This window comes from Lutjanus erythropterus, chromosome 13 (assembly GCF_056507025.1).
Source record: "Lutjanus erythropterus isolate fLutEry1 chromosome 13, fLutEry1.hap2, whole genome shotgun sequence".
Classification (NCBI taxonomy): Eukaryota; Metazoa; Chordata; class Actinopteri; order Lutjaniformes; family Lutjanidae; genus Lutjanus; species Lutjanus erythropterus.
The window spans coordinates 1,418,575-1,439,128 of record NC_139329.1 but is presented as its reverse complement, the minus strand read 5'-3'; the positions used below and the strand labels follow the sequence as shown (position 1 = coordinate 1,439,128).

General features: G+C 38.3%; 1 protein-coding gene across 1 annotated transcript; it reads left to right on the top strand.

Annotated features, from left to right (window-relative positions):
* Positions 1–2,202: 2,202 nt before the first annotated feature.
* On the top strand, positions 2,203–17,748 carry c13h11orf24 (chromosome 13 C11orf24 homolog). The gene is made up of 3 exons (XM_084733990.1): positions 2,203–2,334; positions 7,512–7,876; positions 15,167–17,748. The coding sequence occupies exons 2-3, from the start codon at positions 7,708–7,710 to the stop codon at positions 16,105–16,107; spliced, it is 1,110 nt and encodes a 369-aa protein (XP_084590116.1). The 5' UTR covers positions 2,203–2,334; positions 7,512–7,707; the 3' UTR covers positions 16,108–17,748.
* The last annotated feature ends 2,806 nt before the right edge of the window (positions 17,749–20,554 follow it).

The window sequence follows — 20,554 nt, the reverse complement described above, 5'->3', positions numbered from 1 at the left end:
ATGTGATCTGTTACTCCCCAGCCTGGTTATAGTTCATACTGTATCTTAGTGTATTCATATCTAGCCCTTCCGGTTTATTCTATATCACACATTTGTTACTCAAAACTTTACTTCTCTTTGCACCTCTGGTTCGATGCTGTTATCTCAGTTAGGGTGACCAGATCCATCAAACCAAATGTGGGACAAAGAGTATGTTTGTGTGGGCCACTTTGCCAATGCTGAGGGGTAGTCTAAAATTTTGATATTAGAAAATTAACATTAACATTCTATCTCTTTGCTTTTAACCTCTATCTGCTTTGCCCTTTGCTTGATTCAATTCACACAGTAGACAACAGACAAATTGTTTCACAGTTTTTGTTGTACCTGCATTTGCTTTTCTTTGTGGTAGTTTCCATCATATTCTGCCTAAATCTGCACAGTTTGTGACTTATGGGTGAATGCAATTTTCTCTGCTAGATGCAGGGTAGCAGAGATGGTAACAGATTTACCTGCACTTGACCCATGTGTGCACAGTTTGACATCAAACACAGCCCCGTGATGACAGCCTTCCCTGCTTTCTTCACAACCATTGGATAAAAGCCAGATTTTAGAAAAGCCTCTCTCCTGCAGTGGGTTGACATTTGAAAATTAGAGCCAATAAAAATATGGGGACATGGTCTCAAATATGTGCTGTGTAGTCCCAAATAAAGTGGGACAGTGAGCTCAGTAGTGCTCTGTGCTATGACTCTAAAACTGAATCTAATCTAAATAATCACAAAAAAGTTATAACATTTTTGTTATCATTATTATTATTATTATTATTATTATTATGGGTGAACTGTGAAGGGCACAATTAGGCCACAAAAATGAATGACATTAATTTGGCAGTTAGCTTCAGCAAGACAGAAATCAGGAGTATTGTTAAACAAAAGCAATGGGATAAAGAAAATATTGATGGTTTTACAGAGCTCAAAGGAAAGTGAGAGAAATGTGGTGTGGAGGAAGGAACAGGAGACAAAACAATATGTCAAGACTTAAATTTAGGCACACGACTAAATAGTTCACTATAACAGGTCAACAAAATACAGACAGATGTGAGTACTGTGGGCAAGAAGAACATTTGAGCATGTTGTGCTACTGTCAGAGAAATGAGGAGGAAAGACAGTATGATTCAAAACCTTAGATAAAAGCATATTTTGATTTCAAAGATATTCAACTAAAGAACTCAAGTAACTATTAAACATTTTAGTGTCATAGACTGATGAATGTGACTGAGATGATATGAGTTCTTTTTGTTTAACACTAGAACAACCAAGACTGTTTTTAAATGTATATGCGCAATAACTTTGTTGAATTAAAGAATACAGTGCTCCTGGTACCTAACTTTTCCTAAAAGTGTCTATTTTCATTTAATATGCTTTTTTGTATAAATTACAGAAAATGCAAAGATAATGTGATCATTTTTACCTGTTTCAGTCATAGACAGTTGTATTGACCACACAAACTGACACTGTCATACTGTCTTTTTGCACAGGTGAAGATGCATCTTGCTTGCTTCACAACTCTCATTGCCTCTGTCAATAAAACTTCACAAGTGGTCTTGATCTTGAATTTCCCAACATTAAAATATAAATAATTAATTGGACTCATTTCAAATTAAAGTAGGAAAGACCAGGGACAGTTGTAACACTTGTTATCTCAACACCTGTCACTCACTGAATTACAGCAATGTTTCTAACTTTTTTTTTTGTTTTATTTTTGTACTTGTTTCCAGCCTTTTCCTATAGGCTGTGGTTATTTTTTGTGATGATATTTATAATCTCATAAAATACATTTACCTGTTTCTTGCCCTGAGTAATTCTAGACGAATCTAAAATTTGACTCAGATTACTGATGGTTATCCTACAGAAAAACTGCGGTGAATATATGCAATCATTACAGTTTACTACATGTGATGGCATGTATAATGATAAATATATAAATTATTTCAAAAAGTTTACATTTTGGTGTTATTTTCTTATTAAAAAGATAAACTAACAGAATAAATGCATTAGTATCTATCTATCTATCTATCTATCTATCTATCTATCTATCTATCTATCTATCTATCTATCTATCTATCAGTCCTGATCTACACTCCATACCAGGTGGTGGCGGTAATGTACCATATCGTTGTTTGCCCATAAACCTCGAGGAAGAAGACGAAGCAGAAGAATTAGAAGGAGAAGAAGAAGAACGCTGCCAGAAATAAAGCTGAAGAAGAAGAAGCTTAGCTCGTGCTTCTAGGAAGTGTTGACTTGAGCTGGATTCTGTCTGTCTTGTGGTATTTGATAACTGAGTCTCAACATATCGCGGGTAAGTCTGCTAGATCACAGCTGTAGTCAGCATGTTAGCAGTTAGCTCACATAAAATGATCCAGAGAAGAAAATAGCTTGTTAGCCTGACCTAGCCTAGCCTGTTATCTGTCTTCTCTGTATCTTTTCACCATTTAACATGAACTCATTTAAGTTCATGCTTTTTACTGATATGCTAACTAGCTGTGAGCTAGCTGTTGAAGGTGTTATCTCAGCACATTAATTTTGAACTGTGTCTACGTTAGTCGGTGTCACCGTGTTGGCAGGGGTTACCCCTCTGAAGTGAAGTTAGCTTTGGTGACTTCCAGAATTACCACACACACAATAACTAATGAGAGCTGCTCAGTGTAATGCACGACACATACGCATTAACCAACATCTAGCTCCATAAACGTGTAACTAACCCTCTGGGTGCTTCACACGGTGCTCTGTCTTTGAGTTACAGTGAATGTGAACAAACAGTTGTATTGCAAAGAGAGAGAGACAAATTACGGCATGTGCTGTTTGGTATTTAAATGAGTCTTGTTCAGTGTTAAACATGCAGATTTTTGACTGGGATTTGGTCCTGAGGCGTTCTCCTTTGAATGGAAACTTGAGTGTTGACAGAGATGGACAGTGAAGGCAGCAGACGACTTCTCTCCACGTAGACATCTGCACTGACCTTTGAATGTATCTGTTTACATTCAGGGCTGGTCGCTGTGTAAAGTTGTGCTGAAGCTGAATGGAACCAGACTTCAATGACTTAAATGACAGGGTGTTTGATATTTAATGCATTACTCCTATTAGTAAATTCAGTTTTAAATGCGTTGTACATTTAAAAACTGCGTTTAAAGGGATAGTTCACCCAAAAATGAAAATTCAGTCATTATCTAATGCAAATTGAAGGTCAGGGTTAGTTTTCTTTTTTTTTTTTTTTTTTTTAGTCCACAAAACACTGCTGGAGTTTCACAGGAAAACTATAAGCGCTCTGATAAGCAGTCCATTTTCCGCTCCAGCACTTCTATCCATAGGTGACTCTGGTTGCTGACTATTGTTCTCTGTTTGAGTAACATCACTTGATCAAGCCTTTTCTAACATTCCACACTACAAAATAAGTAATAAAAGCATGTATGATTCGTGCTGATATCGTATCTGATCAGTATCGGTATTGGCCAATACTCAAGGCTGCAATATCGGTATCATATTGGAAGTGAAAAAGTTGTATCGGGACATCCCTACTCCCAAACAGTTGAAGTGAATAGCGACCAGTTTTCACATGCAAAAAATCAACAGAATAAAAATATAAAATGTCTCCATACTGCTCATCTGGTGTAATCCAAGTCTCCTAAAGCCCCAACATGTCAAGTTGAATGAAAATAATGTTATTTATACCATATTTTTAGCCTGCATCTTTACTGTAGATCCTTGAAGCCACGTACATATGCTCAAGCACACTGTCTGAAATGAGTGTGTGTGTGTTGTGACAGTGTGCAAACAGCATATTGGGTTTTTTTTTGGGGGGGGGGGGGGGGGGGCTGACTAAATACTAGGAATGCAAGATAAATATTAGGGCAATAATGCAACATTTATTATTTATTATTCTGTTGATTAAATTATTGCCAATATTAGCTATAATAATATCTGTTTTGACAGATGGTTACAGCATTTCATGTGAATTTGGAAGGCAAAATGTTCTGTGAAAACAATGTATATTTGCAAAGTTCAGAGAGTGACCTCACTTTACTGTAATGTAGCTTTTAAAACCAGGAAAAGACAACACTGATGGCATCTCACAAAATAGCGATATCCAAAATCTAAGACCAGATGTTGTTCCATATCATAATATCAATATAACATTGATTTATTGCACAGCCTCACTGATTACATTGTATCCTTTATTACCCTCAGGTGTGCAAAAAGTACAAGTTATATGAACTTCTTATTAAAATGCAAAATGTGAAATTATGAGTTATCTTATCAGTGTCAGCCGTGGGAAGCTGGTAATTATTGTTTATGAGCTGAAAAAAAAAATCTATATTGTGCATCCCTAAAAAAATCGGCCTACATATTATATCTGCAGGTAAAAGGTATCAGAAGAGTCAATAATTTAAAACATGTTATTGTGAAATTAAAATTTGCTGTCCTGGAAATGATATGAAAAGTGAAAAGCAAACACCATGGGTCATGTGTGTGTCTCCCTGTCTTCATCTCTCTCCAGCAGTTTCTGTCTGTGTCTTTGATCCTGTCTCATGTTCCATTCCTTCTTGGTTTAATAGATCAGGTTCATTGTAATTATTCAGTGATGTTCTGGCTAAACCAGTTTCCACATTCACATGACTATCAGGTTAACTGTTCTATCCATGAAGCAAAGAAGCACATTTAAAACACAAAAATAACTGCAGCTTCATGAAATGTCTTTTATTTAGCAGCAAAAATAACTGCAATGTGCAAAGTTGTATCAGGGCTAACCCGAACCTGACCTGGTAAAAAAGTCATACTGCAATTATTTTGACTGAAATTGCACTATGTGATACAGTCAGTGGAAATGAACAGTTTTGCATTACAATTTTCATGTTCACTGGAAAAAAAGCTATAGAAATTGTGATGATGTGATATTTTTTGAGGTCTGAATCAAACAAACATGTTTTCTTTCATCTGCAGAACAAGATTTATAGGTCATCACTACAGTACCTCATTATAATGCTGTTTTCTCACACATTTTTACTTTTTCAGAAAAATGCAGTTCTGCGATTCCAGTTCTGCAATTGGCCGTATTTTGATTTTATTGCAATTACGCTTAATTATAGAGCCCTAATCTGAACAGGAGTAACTGTTATATTTCCAATTTTGCACACATGAACAACCAGCATATCCGACTCTACATGAAACACTAGTGATGTGTCATCCAAAGCAGCTGTGTATGTATGAAACTTTTCATTCTGCTGGTCACAGCCTCTCTGCACACAGAGACAGTCTAGCTTCAGCAGTGTGACTCACTAGAGGGCACCAACACACCACTACTGTCTCTGCCAGTTACAGGAGGTGATTGGAGCCTTGGTAGTGGTAGGTCTCAACACAATCAACAACCACAGCTATTTGATTTGTATTCAAAAACACTAGTGTTATGAAATTTAGCTGGCACTGTTTCTCTCGTTGCACATTTGAATATGATTTATTGAGAAAAAAACAGTAGAATATGTTCAAGGTGTGAAATCAAAAGGACATAAAAAAATCAACATAGTCAGATATCAGAAAACAAATAAGATTATTACTCAGGCAGCACTTTATGTTTAATTTAGTTCTGATTACAGCATCTGAAAGGGAGGTGTTAAAGCATTATTGTTTAACACCTCAGTATGTTTTACTCCAGGCTTTCATAACTTGAGCCTGGAGTAAAATAACATTGATAAGAAATTTCTTCCTGTTATGTAAAATCATAATGCACTTACAGAAAAGGTTTCAGGCCTTAGATGAATAAGATGAACATTAATGAATGGGGTTGCTGCCTCCACCGCACAAACTCACACTTGCACTATTCTGGACACTAGATGGCATCCATTCTACATGTTTGGCCTGTTCCTAAGAAAAGGCTGTGAGCCAAACTTCTGTCTGCTTTAAGTGTTGCTTACATTTTATAGTAAAAGGCTGAATGCTGTTTGCAGTAATTTGGGAAGGTGGGATTGTAGCACTTACTATGAGCTTTGGATGATTTTCTGCATCTCTGAAGTAGAATAATAGAGAAATATTTGCAATATTATCAAAACTGCAAAATGGAACTGCAAATGTGATTTTTTTTTTTTTTTTTTTTTTTTTTTTTAAAGGACAAATGTGTGCGAAAACATCATTATATCATCATATATATGAGGTACTGTAGAGCTGCATTAATGCCCTGTCCTAAAAGTCTTGTTCCCCAGATGAAAGAAAACATGTTTGTTTGGTACAGACTTCAACAAATACATCATTGTTATTGTTATTTTTATTATTTTTATTATTTATTTATTGTTATTTTTATTTTATTTTTTTGTTGTTGTTTTGTTTTTTATTGTACAAATGAAAATTGTAATTCAAAAATGATGATCCCCACTAATTGTATGGCATATTGCAATCCCAATTTCTGTCAAAAAAATCACAAGATGACTTATCCTGCAGCCCTACTTTGAATCAAACTTTCTTTCAAACCTACAAATATGCAGCATTAAACTGGATAATACAGACACTTTTTACAAAAGCCTTGTAGCTTTCAGTAGAATTTGTTTATACCTAAATGACTGGAAATTTTTTTTTTTTATATAAATTGTAGCCTGCCTTGACGAGGACTAATCAGACTATTTAAATGTATCAGAAAATATCAGTAATTCAAAGGCAGCTATTGAGTTACTTTTTTTTTTTACATTGCTTAGAAAAAGTATTCACCCCTTTTGATATGTTCATGATCTGTTTTTTATCCTATTGAATGAGAATAGATGTAATTGGGCATCTTTGACACTGATAAATGAAATAAAAAGCCTGTTTAATGTCAAAACAAATTTATCTGAACTTTACTTGTTTCTATGACACAGACAACTAAGAAAGAAAATGTAATCACAACTAGAGCTTTCAAGTTGTAGCTGAGATAAGTTACAGGTTCTTGTCAGAGAACTGCCTCAGTAACGAGGTCTGTGGTGGACTCTGGACCTGTTCTGGGTGATGTACCCTGCGGCCTCCTCTCACCCAGTGTTAGCTAGAATCTGCTACTCCTGCCTGAGGTGACAACTCTGATCACATTTCAAAATTTGTACGAATTCAACCAAAATTATACGAACAGCCAGTCTTACTGCTGCTGACTTTAGCGTACAAACTTTGCTGTAAATCAAAGACATGTAAAGGTATTGTATTTTATTTTGACTCAATGTCACACACGCAAAGTCCTGCTGTACTAAATACTTTACTAGTACCAGCGCACCAAATGTGGATTAATCTGCTGTTGTTTCTGTTTCAGGTGCATTAATACATGATAACAAATCTTTGATATAACAGTAAAATAAAATGTTCTCACTGTCTATTTGATACATCTGTCACAAGCAAGTTTCGCATCTCTGCATGTCAGTTTTCTTAGAGCACTGAAATGTACACAAAAACAGGTAAAGAAATCTAAAACACAAAGAGTATCTCTTCCACATCTCTAATGGCTACTTGTGTTGTTGTTTATATCTTGTGTAGGCCCAGAAAGTGGATGCTGCTGTTGTTTCCTCTCGGTCTCCATCCTCCAGTTTCATCAGAGCTTCCCTGTGTGTGTGTGTGTGTGTGTGTGGTTGTGTGTGTGTATGTGTATGTGTGTGTGTATACATTCACTATAGGCCTATGTGACTGTGTTGCTTCAAGTTAGTGTGTATGAGTGTGTGTGTCTGTGCCCAACATGTCCCTGTATCCTTCGAAGCTCCAGCTGAGTCCATTGGTGTGTCTTCACCTCCTCTGCCTGCTGCTGCTCCTCATCGACATCTCCTCCGCAGTAGCTAGAAAGGGCCCAGTTCAAGCAGCCCTCACAACCCAGCCTGACACAACACAAGCTAACTGCTCCAATGGATGTGAGTATGAGCCAGGATTTACTCAGAAAGAAGCTGTAGCTGCATGATGCAGCATAAGTCTGACATGCCTTTACAAATACTAGTGCAGTGCCTGTTCTAAATGGGATGATGACTCTGCCTCTGGTGTTGCTGCTTGCAGTTTTCTTGAGAACTACTCATCCAAACACTTGTCACTCGAGACTGGCTGTGTAGGGTAGTGAAACATTCAAATACATTACACCTTGTTGGGTATAAACAGCACCCTTGAGGGACAGGGTTAAATCAAAACCCTCTTTCTTCTTGGCTCGGGGCATAAAGTCTAAAGGCCCAAATACACTAAAAGCATCTGACGCTCGTGTTTTGAAGTATAGCCGTTGTTTTAAAAGTCAGAACACGCACTGAAAGCATCCTGACACACGCCAAACTTCTGTGACGTACCCACACCAAACTTGTTTCTGCTGATGGAGCTGCAGCTCTGTCTGAAACCAGGTAAAACAAAAAAAGCTGACCTTCAGCAGAGAGGGAGGGAGAGAGAGAGTAGGAGAGAGCATGTGAATATCGACAGATGTGTCGATGTGATACACAAACTTTTTTTGACCATAAATCAGAATATTACTGTAAAGGTCTGTACTGTACAGTTTTGTTGTTTGATTTTTTTTTACTCCAAGTCCAGTTTGTGTACTTTTAAATATTCAATTACTCCATGATTAATCATAATTGTGCAGGAGGAGAGAAAGATAGCAGAAAGGAGGGAGGGAGGGGGAGTGAGTGTGTGAAGCGTCAACATGATATAATAACTTTTTAAACAAGAATCTGGATGTTAATGTACAGTTCTGGGGCTTATACACTGCAGACTGGAGTTGCTTTTACAGTTACAGACAGACAGACACTCGTCTCCTTGCATGAAACATCTGTCACTGCACTGCATTATTGTAAACCATGATGAAATGTCCAGAGCTGTTTCTTTCACTTCATCTCCTCGGTGTGTATTGGTGTTCAGTTTGCTGTCTGCTCTGGTCCAAAACATCATCACTAATGTAAATGATCCTGCTGCCTTAATACAAAAACATGAATACTTTGCAAAACTTAATCATGATATAGACTGACCTGGAAAAATGTGAGGATTTTTTACCTCAGAAGACAATATTTTGTTAAAGAAATAAACTATTATTAACAATGATAATACTTAAGAAATAGATACATATAAAGAGCAACCTTTTCCTAAAATACTGCTTCTTCTGTGGTGTTGGCATTTTAAATCTGAAGCCTGCAGTGCGCCGTAGGAGCATCAACTGACGTGCTCCAGTAGATGCATTTGGGTCTTTAAGGCTGCACTTAACTTTTTTTGATTAGTCAGTTAATTTATTGACTAATTTATCAATTATTCTAGATATTATTTTACTATATTACTTGATTGATAGAGGCTAACAATTAATCATCATCTAATATGTACACCACCGCTGTATTACGATAATTTTTTTTAATGATTATTTTTAGGGCCTTTTTGTGCTTTTTATTTGAAAGCACAGCTGATGGTAGACAGGAAGATTTATTTTCTCACTGGACAAATATGCTGCTAAGATAATCACTGGCAAATGTATTGTTGCATGTGTGGGGAGAGGAGAATAAACTATTTACAGACTACAACAACATTTGCAAATGTTAGTTTAAGACATTTTCTGTCTCATACAGGGTAGTTAATGTAAGCAGAAAATACAGAAAAATGTTGCATGATGCATTGTGTAAAATTACATTAACAGCATCAGTGCATAAATTACTTCAAACAAGGGAACAATAAAGAAACCTTTAGAAAATTAAGAGTGAGTGACTGCTAACACAAACATGTTTTGCCTGGTGATAACCCTAATATATCCTGCTTGGATGCTCTGCTGTTGCTGCTCTCTTGACAAAGTGCTGCACTTGAAGTGCTCATGCAGAGCAGTCGTACTGCTGTGATGAGACATGTCCAGTTTGGGTAGCTTGCAGAGCACTATATCCTTGGGTCTCTGTCTAAAATACTCCCATAGTTTAGATGATTGTGAGAGAGGCTTGTAACTGCAGCTTGTCCTCTGGTGAAAACATATTTGACCGGGCACAGCCATCTTTGTGACACACCGGTGTCGTACTCGCTGACATTGTTACATTGATGCATGAAGTCGCAGCCCCTGCTGCAGCATACAGCACTGCTTACTCAAAATGTATTCATATTGAATGTTTCAAAATTACACCATATTCAACACTGCGCTTCCATGGGTCCTCAGAAATGCACCTTTCAAGTTTGAAGTAGATCAGATGAGCAGTTGTTGAGATAGGCGAGTTAGATTGTTCACATTATCTTTTAAATGTGACTAATAAAGACAGAGCCCTCCTCCTTCTCCTCTTGTCACACTGTTGTACCTCAAATCAAGCCTTTGGTTTTTTTGTTTCTTCACCCTGTTATGTCTACACACAGTTAGTGTAGATGACACTGTCTTAGGTTTGGAGCCTATAAATAAGGTTTTTCCATCATTCACTTTTCTGTGTAATATGGTTTTATTTGTTACACGGAGCTTGTCCTCTATATCTGATGTTTTTTTTTCAGAGCAGAGCAGATTGTAGCAAACAAAGCTGTTTTGACAAAATATTTTCTAAAGTCATGTTTTGGCAGAACTTTTGAGTGTTTATAACGTACTGAGTGTTTTGATGAAGAGTGGATTAGGCTGAAGGAGAGGTTTGAGAAGTTCCGGTTTGTTTATCTTTTGATCTGCAGTCAAAACTTGTCACCAGTGGAATGTTCTGTATAGTTACTGCATTTCCAACTGACCATAGCTGGTTATCTTCATGAGCGAGTAAACCACAAACAAGGTGTTTCTTTAGAACGTTTCTGGGGACGTATCACTCAGAGGGAGTGATGTGAGACTAAGCTTAGGTACTGAGTTATTCTGAGAAAAATAGAATCTTTACTTCTGTGTTCTGTGTTTGTGCATCAGAGAGAAAGAGATTTCATAGAGGATCAGAAATCAAAGCAGCAGAGATACCTGCCAATGTTATACTGACCAATTACATCAGTGTTTCCCAAACTTTTTCCCTTTCCCCTTTTCTGGGGACCTACTTTTTAAAAATGACAAACCATCATGACCCAATTTATAATAGGCCCTGTCAATAAATCTTTGGAAGAGTTAATTTGTGTGTATATGAATGTTCCTCACCATTTTTACTACAATTTCCATATCACCCAATATTGTCTGGACTAGAGCTGCAACGATTAATTAATAATGAATTGATTGATTAATTAATCACCAACTATTTTGATAAATGATCAGTTAGTTTGAGGAATTTTTAAAAGAAAAGTCAAATTTCTGTGATTTCTGCTTCTTAAATGTGAATATTTCCTGCTTTCTTTATTATGCATCACCTTGCATTATCTTGACACATGTTATGGAAATCATACACATTTTAATTGTAAATGTATTTAGGGCTTAGTTAGTAAGCCATCTTATTATTTTTATTTCTTCTCATCAGGAAAACAAAATGAGACATTTTAGCTTGCTTCATAATAAGACAAAATAAGTGCATTTTGGTGGAATTAACAGCTTCTCATGTTTTCCTCTCACCAGTAAAACAGTATACACATTTTCAATTGTAAATTTGTGAAATTTCATCCATAGTCTTTTATTTATTTGGTGGCCCAAATAAAATACTCTCTTACTCTCCTATTCCATCAATGGAGCTCAGAATAACAAGAGACAACTTTATGATGATAAATGGAATTAAAAACTGTGTTATACTGTTTTATACTTTAATGAGGAAAAATAATCCACACTCCCTTGATTATGAATGCAACATTTCATTCAGATAAACCTGTTCATTAACAACTGTCCTCTCTGCTTTCGCGGAAACAATTCTACATGACTTTTTATGTGAATCGCATGTCCATAATAGTATGGAAGACATATAATTCCTGCACTTATTCATAGCCATAGTCTTGCTTTAAATGCTTTGAAATTTCTATTTGGATTTCTGATTTCTAGTGTTTCTACAGCTTCTTATTCTCCTCCTTGTTATTCTTTTAGTTATGTGATTACATTGTACATTGTGCGATCACTGTTTCATCTCATGTCATACTAAATCCTCCACTCATGGTTCTGCCTGTGTCACACTGATATTCTGGATTGGAGCACCCAGAGTTGATGGAGGCAGTTGATAACCAGTATCCTGATACTACCTACTAGTCAGGATCACACTGTTTGTCACAGTGAGGCCAGGGGCCTGTACTACGAAGCAGAATTTGTGGCTACCATGTTAACTTTCAGGGTTAACTCTGCGTTTTCAGTACTGCGACACTGTTTCACTTCTTACTGGGGTACATCGCCGTGGAAACTTAGGCTGAATGCCCGTCCTGTTCTGGAGCAGGTGATGTTCAGTGTGGATAAAGCACCACCTGCTTGACCAATCAGATCACTTTATTGAACAGCACTGGGCGTTACTGAGATCCTGTGGAGCTTGGTGCGCTGAGTAAGGAAGAGTGTTATTTCATTGTGCTTTTATTATACTGATATCATCCAACAAGACAGACTAATTGAACCTTGTACATGTACTTATAAAGCTGTGAAACAAACCACACTGCTTTGAATTATGTTTTTATATTTACCTTTTATTTGCTCCCAAGTCTTTTTTATACTGCGCTCTGACCAATAGGTGTGTTATCCTACATGTATCCATATGAAGAACAGAGGACTGCACTCACACATATATCATTTAATACATTTAATCATCTGTCTGCAGATCAGTAAGTGTATTAAGTTTTATATTTCTCTCCCAAGACAGTTTGATAGCACCAGGTACAGCTGAAAGAATAGAACTGTCTCACACACCTTATGAATAATCTACCTATAAGCACCACATTCATTGAATTGAACACATAAATGTAATTTTAATCAGATCTAATCATGCTCTAATGATGGAGCAGTGATGTTATCACACTCTGTGTCCAAAGTGTTTTTTATCCAGCTGAAAACACGTGCCACCCTCCTGAAAACACCAAGCTGAGAGCATGTGAGAGGCTTTGGAGATGTGGAGAGGGGGCTATTAATTTATACATCGAACAGTTTTTGTGTGATTAATGTTGTGTGTAACAAATGTTTTAGTGTGTGATTCCTTTGATGATTTTAACTGATGTAAAGTGTCTTTGAGGATCCTGAGAAGCGTTCATAGAATAAATGTATTACCATTATTATTAGTCACACAGTAAGTGATATTTGCATGTGGCAGCTGCAGGAGTGTTTATTTCAGTCTGGATTATGATGATTACAATCGCTGCCTCCTTTAGTATTTGTCAAATATTGTAATTTGCTCTTAATTTGTAAAATATGCCAGTGTGCTGTCAGTAGTCTTGTCCATGATGCAATTGGTCAGATGCTGCAAACACCGGCCCGTCTATGTGAACATGCTTGTGTCTAGTTTGGGAAACCCTGACTGCTTATCCTCGATTGCCTTTGTTAGGTTTAGTTAAGCCAGATCACTTAAAGATACTCTGGGTATGATCAACCTGCTTCATAGTACAGACCCCAGACATCCCAAAGAGAACTGCGTCTCTTGTCATGGTCCAGGCCCCTGACCACACCATGTGTATGTGCATGTGTTATGGTTGAAAGAAAACATAAACAGGCCTGTTTTGTGCCCCCTGTCCAGATCAAATAAAGATGATTATAGAGTAGGCTTGTGACAAACACCAGACCAACAGGCTGAAACTGAAAGACCGCATAAGCAAAAGCAGCAGGTGTTTGACACATACAGCCTTCTGATCTTGCTTCTACTTTGTTCTTGTTTTTCACAATTTGAAATTTCCCGTTCCCTCTACGCTGCAGTCCTCATCACTGCTGACTCCACTGTTTAGCTTGGAGGGGCTGTAGACAGATGTATAAAAGCTCCATCAGCATATTAATATGTACTGAAGAAACCAGCTTATACAAGAAATCTAATCTGAGAACAAGTTTACATGAGCTGTACTAACATGGAGCCAGTTTAACTCTGACTGTAACCCTGTAACAGCTGATCAGTTAATTCAAGCAACTTGGAATTAAGTGTGTGCATAGTAAATAAAGTTAAAAACTACACGTCACCATGGCAATGGTTAAAGAAAGAGCAGAACCACCATTTGAATCCAGGAGAGTTTACAGTATTTATGTGGATGCAGCAGTGACAGAGAGAGCTTGAGTTAGCAGTATTCACTCAAACTTGAGAATGTGGACAAAAGTGTATTTTGAGGGGTTTTGATTTTTTCTCTTCAATTATGCTGGAAAATGTATTTTAAAAGACCAGACTCTGCTATTAAAACTTGTAACGAGCCAATCTCCCAGTGATAAAATTCTATTATTAAATATAGACCTTAGCTCCGTCAGATGGAGATTTGACATCTTAGGGAGTTGACAGAATGTTTTTTTTCCCATTTCACGTCATTCATAGTGAGTTGAGTTCTCTTAATGCTAATCAAAATATGCTTTTTTAAACATAATTCATATTTAGATTTTTTTTTTAGAAGGGCTACAGAGTTGACATGTTATGGTTGAGACACGTCTGATAGCAATATTATTTAATAAATACCAGTGCTTGAGCAGTATTCCCACCTTTTTTAAACCAGGAAGTGAGACAGGGGTCCTTAGGGTATAGCTGACCCTTTTTATGCCTGATTAAATCATGTTTTTGTCTAAATCTGACAGTTGATGGAAAGCTGGGACACAACTGTAAAGAGCCAAAGTTTTCATTAAAAAATCCATTTAAAAACAAGGATGATTATAATAGCATGTTTCAATCCCTATGTTATCAGTAGGTTTCTTAGTTTTAGGTTTTGAAGGCTTTTAATACATTTTTAAATTGTTGGAAGTTGTGAATTCTTGTCTGGGACAAGGCTGTTTTCTGACACTGAGCAAGTTTAGAAATTAAAAAAAATAAAAGCAAACCAAAACATTACAAACATAAGAATTATGGTGTATGTATTTTTATTAGCATTAAAAAAAACTCTGAGTATCAATAAAAAATAAAATGGCTGCTCACTTCAACTATGCTGTGAAATGAAAAAATGGAACGCCGTCATTTTCCATTTGATAGAGTTGATGTCTCCATTAAAAAATGTAATCATTAGGGGGAGGCCTGATGCAAGGTTTAATAGCCAGTTTGATCTTTTAAAATATATTTTCCAGTATAATTGAAGAGTAAAAATTGAAACCCCCTTAAAGTATGATTTTTATCCCAATTCTCAAGAATGAGTCACAATTTTGTTTTATTTTCAATTGAGCTAAGTCATATATATATAATTTTTTTTTGTTTTCCCAGGTGATAATGGTGGTGTCAGTGGAAATGCAACAGTTCAGGATTCCTCAGAGAACAATGTCACAACACAGACGAATCTGAACTCAAACAGTTCCAAATTAAATGGCACTGATACGTCCTTAACGCCTCACGACCAGTCTGAAGGTGGAAACCAGTCACATGCAGCCTCACCATCCACTCAACAGCCAGTACCCCCAGACCATGAGCCTCCATCACCAGAGGCAGCAACTCGTCCTACAGTCCTGCCTTCACCTGCTGCCACAGGCTCGCCCACGCAGGCTGCTCACACTGAATCCATCACCAGCACTGCTGCTACTACACCCACAACTGCAGAGCCTGTTAGGGATGTGCACACAACTCCTGCACTGGTTACTTCAACAACCACAGCCACAACAACGTCTACTACAACAACCACAACAACAACAACTTCTACTACAACAACCAGAACAACACCACCACCAACGTCTATGACAACAACATCTGCAATAACTACCACAACAACCAAAGCAGCAACAACAGCAGCACCTACAACATCTGTAAAACCTACCACCACACCCACAGATGTAAAGAAGTCTCCTCCACCATCATCACCAGCTGCCACACCTCAGCCAAATGCCCAGAGTACTAGGATGCCACCAGTTCAAACCACCTCCTTACCCACAAGGTCTTCTACCACAACTGTTACCACTACCATAGCTCCGGCCACTCACAATGTGCCCGTTACCTCGGGAACGAGGGTTGCGGTGGTAGAAGTAGCGGGGGCGGCTCTGACCAGGCAGCTGGTGGACACGGCATCTTTACTGGCCGTGCTGCTCTTCGGCCTGCTCTTCTTCTTGGTCACGGTGGCCGTGTTCGTCACGCAGGCCTACGAGAGCTACAGGAGGAAGGACTACACCCAGGTGGACTACCTGATCAATGGCATGTACACAGACTCTGGGGTGTGAGGGAGGGGAGGGCCTCAGCACAACTCATGGAGATTGTTTTTGCACTTGGAGAGTAGAAGATTGACTGGGTGGTGTGAGGTTGGTGCTGTGCATTGATCCAGTGCTGCTGTTTGACAGTTCAAGGAGAAGTGGGAGTGGACTAAACAGACCAGCAGCTCATTGAACTGACTCTGAAGCAATCACCGGTCCGTTTCTATCCTAACTGTTCCACTTAACGCTTTGTTCTTTCCTTTCTCTGATGGTTTGAATGGGAAGAGTTTGGCTTGTCCCATTTTTGCCACATGTTGAGCAAAATTTACCGGAATGTAACTCTAGTACAGTATAGTACAGCCCTCTAACAGGCTTTGCTATTAGTCCACAGCAGAATCTCCTCCACATTGCTGATCAGTCCAGCTGTAATTGGTTCTAGGGTGGTTGGACCAATCAGGATGCTTCTGAGGTGAGAGAAAGCTCAACAGATAACTTTGTCAGTTGAGGTTTGTTTTTTTCCAGGATCTCTGACTGAAAAATGTCCAAATCTGTCAAATAGTTTGTGTTATTGTCCCTCTGCTGTTGAATGTAGTCACACAGCTCATGAAGGATTAGGGCTGACACTTTTTCAGAAAGTCCAGACATTTATTTCTTTGGAGTTAGCAACTATATATAAGCCTGAAGAAGCAGGTGAGGGGGAAAAAAATCTGGTGATCTGCTATTCTAGTCTGTTCATTTGGACCATAAGAGGCTGAAATGAACCACTAGCCTGTGTTCTACATAGGGCTGAAACCTTTCAGTGCACAGCAATGTTACATTACTTGATAATACACAATGTATGTTGTGTTCACAGTGCATGGAGGAATTAAAACTCACCTGGAAGAAAATAAGAATGCTTTCAGTCCTGTTTAAACTTCAGCCTCCTGTGGCCAAAATGTTGCAGAACAACAAACTTAGAAAAATGATCCTGACAAAACTTTTTTCCACCTGTTATTTAACACAGGAGAGACAACAATTTAGGTCAGACCTAGAAAACTGAACACCAGGATTTTTTGTCTTACTCGCCTGTTAGGGCTTCCATACACAATCATATGGCTCAATGCACTTTTTCCCACATTCAGATGAATGGTCGAATTTCAAAGAAAGAGTCACAGCCCTGTTGAGGACCAAAGCATGTTTGTGAATACTATGTCAGAGATGTGACTTTCATTTTCTAGTAATGAACTAAGTACATATTCCATCTTAAAAAAACATAAAACTGACTGACTGACATAAAACGAGCAAATTGGTTAAAAATATAAATCTAGAGCCTAATGGCCAATTAATGGACAGCAAACAAGAAACAGCTCTCCAAGTAGTATGTCAAACATGCATCACACTGGAAATGAACCAAGATATGTACCATGAAAATTTTACACACATAGAAGAGCACATCAGCAGGACTGCTATCTCTCAGTTGTATTGTTTCATGAGTTTTTGTCCCAGTTAATAGTTTTGAGATAACTGAATTTAATGAAATACCATCAGTTATTATATTAGTCATTTTGATTTTGTTCTGCACATTTCAAATTTTAATAACAGTGGAACACACTTCATTTGATAATCTTATATATAATTTTGTATACTTTTGCCGTCTGGAAAAATATTCCTATTAATACAATGATACTGATTTCAATCATCCACCCTAAATATGATCTGTTTAGATGTGTTACCATTTCCATCTCTGTCAAATCTTTTCAAAGTAACTCTGTCCAGTGGTTTAAAGGGATAGGTTGGATTATTTGAAGTGTGGTTGTGTGAGGTACTTCTCCACAGTCAGTGTGTTATCTACAGTAGATTGAGATGGACACGCCGGCAGTTTAGAGAAGCAGCAGCACCAGTGTGCAAAGTGAAGCAGTGTACTGCTGTGGATTTCAGTGTTTTCCAGGGTTGGTTTGGTTTCACCAAAGTCACACAATCACACAAATAAACTAACTGATGGAGTCAGTGAGAGACCAGCAGCTTGTGAGTTCTGTGAGGTAAAATCAGTCCCTCCAGGAATTTGTTATGTTGCAATTGCAACAGTTCATACAAATTCAACCAATCACTGTGGATTCTGTGAGACCTTACAACTTTGTCCAAACTCTGCTACTTTTCTGCAAATTTGACCAGTCATCATAGCTGTCTTCAGTTTCACCAAATCAGGCATTTTAGGCTGTAACAATCTCAAAAAAGGCCCGTGAAATCTTGGAGGGACTGTAAAATGACAGCTAAAAGAGTTTGATTGCTTTGGAGAGAGCTTCCTGACAAGACTGGTGAAAATATTATAAATACACTTAAACTGATAATGATTTTCTTTTGAGGTGTCTAAAATACATTTTGCTGCTCACCCTGTTCGCAGCAGAACATTGCTTAGTTTCCTACACCTGTACTCCTGCTGCAGGTGTGTCGACCTCCAGCTACTGTAGGTAATACACTGACTGTGGAGAAGTACCTCGTACAACCTCACTTCAAATAATCTGAACTATCCATTTAACTTCTCACCTTGCTGCAGTGATGCAGAAATGTCCTCCAGGGTGTGTCAAGACACTATGACATCACTGTTGCCTGTGGTTACAGGAAACCACAGCACAAGCAAACACAAGCAGCCAGATGATCTCACAGGTCGGAGTAAACAAACCTTTTTGTTTTTCCTGTGCAGTGAGGGATTATTGGCAGGGTGAGGATTTTCTGGCTCAGCTTCAGGTGCATGGTGAAGGGAAAAGAGTTTTTAAACCAGCATTTCAGGGCCGACTCACTTTGTGTTTGACCACCAAATAAAGTGGTTTAGATGATCTGAATAAATCGTTGGGTTTTTCCAACCGTCCTGCCTGAATGTGATAGCCTTGGAGAGGAAAGTACAATCATGACTGATAAAGAAGCTGGACAAAACCAAAAAACAAGATGCAAGTTGTAATGCGTATGTTACAGTTGGATAATCCTAACGTAGCTGTCCCAGTTCAATCAATAGCAGTAGTGAGCCATGAAAAGGCTCTGACCTGAGTAACAGCACAGCACAGAGAGCTGGACCTGAACCAGCCCCTTCCCTCTAAATCAAAAGTAAATAACCATGTGGAAAAATGTTTTCTCAGAATTGAAAACACATACTCGTGCCAGCTGAATACAGTGGAAGATGGATTTCCCCAGATGTGGCCTGGTGTGCTGAAGCCTGATGCCGGTGTGTCAGGGCCACAGTGTTTACAGTGTGGTGTCTGGTGTAGTCAGTAGAGAGACCACCATGTGATCGTAGTCAGGCATCAAGTTGATTTTTTTCATCTTCGTCTGTCAGTCTGTTAACGTTGGCTCGTGCTTTCCTGCCGTGCGCACGTAATGGGCAGCAGACGCTTTGTTCACTCAGGCGGTTTGTTTGGATGGCAGCTGCTTTGCTTGGTGATGATGAAGACAGACAGACGGGTTAAAACAAACTGCTTCGTTCAATTCACACTGAGACGTAATAAGATCTGTTACATTTCTAACACTCGTCTCAGGAAGTTGATCAAAGATTTCACATGAGGCAGAGCAGCAGCAGCGAGGTCTTGCTCCTGTGCTAACAGCCTCTCTGCGCTCTGCAGCTGGTGGAAATAGTCGTACATCACTTTTTACTGAAGCTTTCTGGAGAAAACATTTCAATATATTTCAAATGGTGAGGAAAGGTCTGGAGATAACCAAGGAGAACACCGTTGTCAGGACAACAGGTTCAATGATCAAACTTTTGTATACCCACATGAAATATAACTGACAATGATGGTACATGCAGATCTTTTTATATGGTGTTAATAGCATTTCATTGTTGTTTTTGTTTGTTTAACACATCCTCATTTCATTACTTAAAGACACAGTCAGGTATTTTGGTGAGTGGTTTGTTTGCTGTGAAATCCACAGTTACAGCGCATGAAAATTCTATTCAGGTCATTGTTTACATGCTCCAGGATATTTGTAGCTTATCTCAGCACAGCTGCAGAATGGTTTGCCAAAAGTGTCAGTTATACTAACCATTCCAAAGCTGGCTAGCAAGCTAGTCGACAGGTAATCCCTGAACAGTTTTGTGAAAAATGATTGCAGCATTTAAAACCAGGCGTCTCCCAGGACAGTAGGTAGGATAATTGCACTTATTCTAATCTTTATGTAAAGAACAATATCAGGTGAAACCAAGCAGTAGTCTGCAGGGCTAAAAAATGAAGCAAACATTGACGTGCCAAAAACTACAGTTCCTAGAATTTCCACATGAGAATTTCCCATAGAGCCCCTGTATTAAAATGCAACATTTTTCACCAGAGTTGCAAAGTCAGGCCCCACCCCACTTTGACTTTAATTGGCTAGTAGTTGTTGCCTTCATTGGTTTTGGGTCGTCTGGGTTGTGTAGGTCATGCTTAGGTTGAGGCAAGGGTCTGCAACCTGTGGCTGCAGAGCTATGTGTGGCCCCTCAGTCCCTCTCCAGTGGATCCCTGTGTATATATAT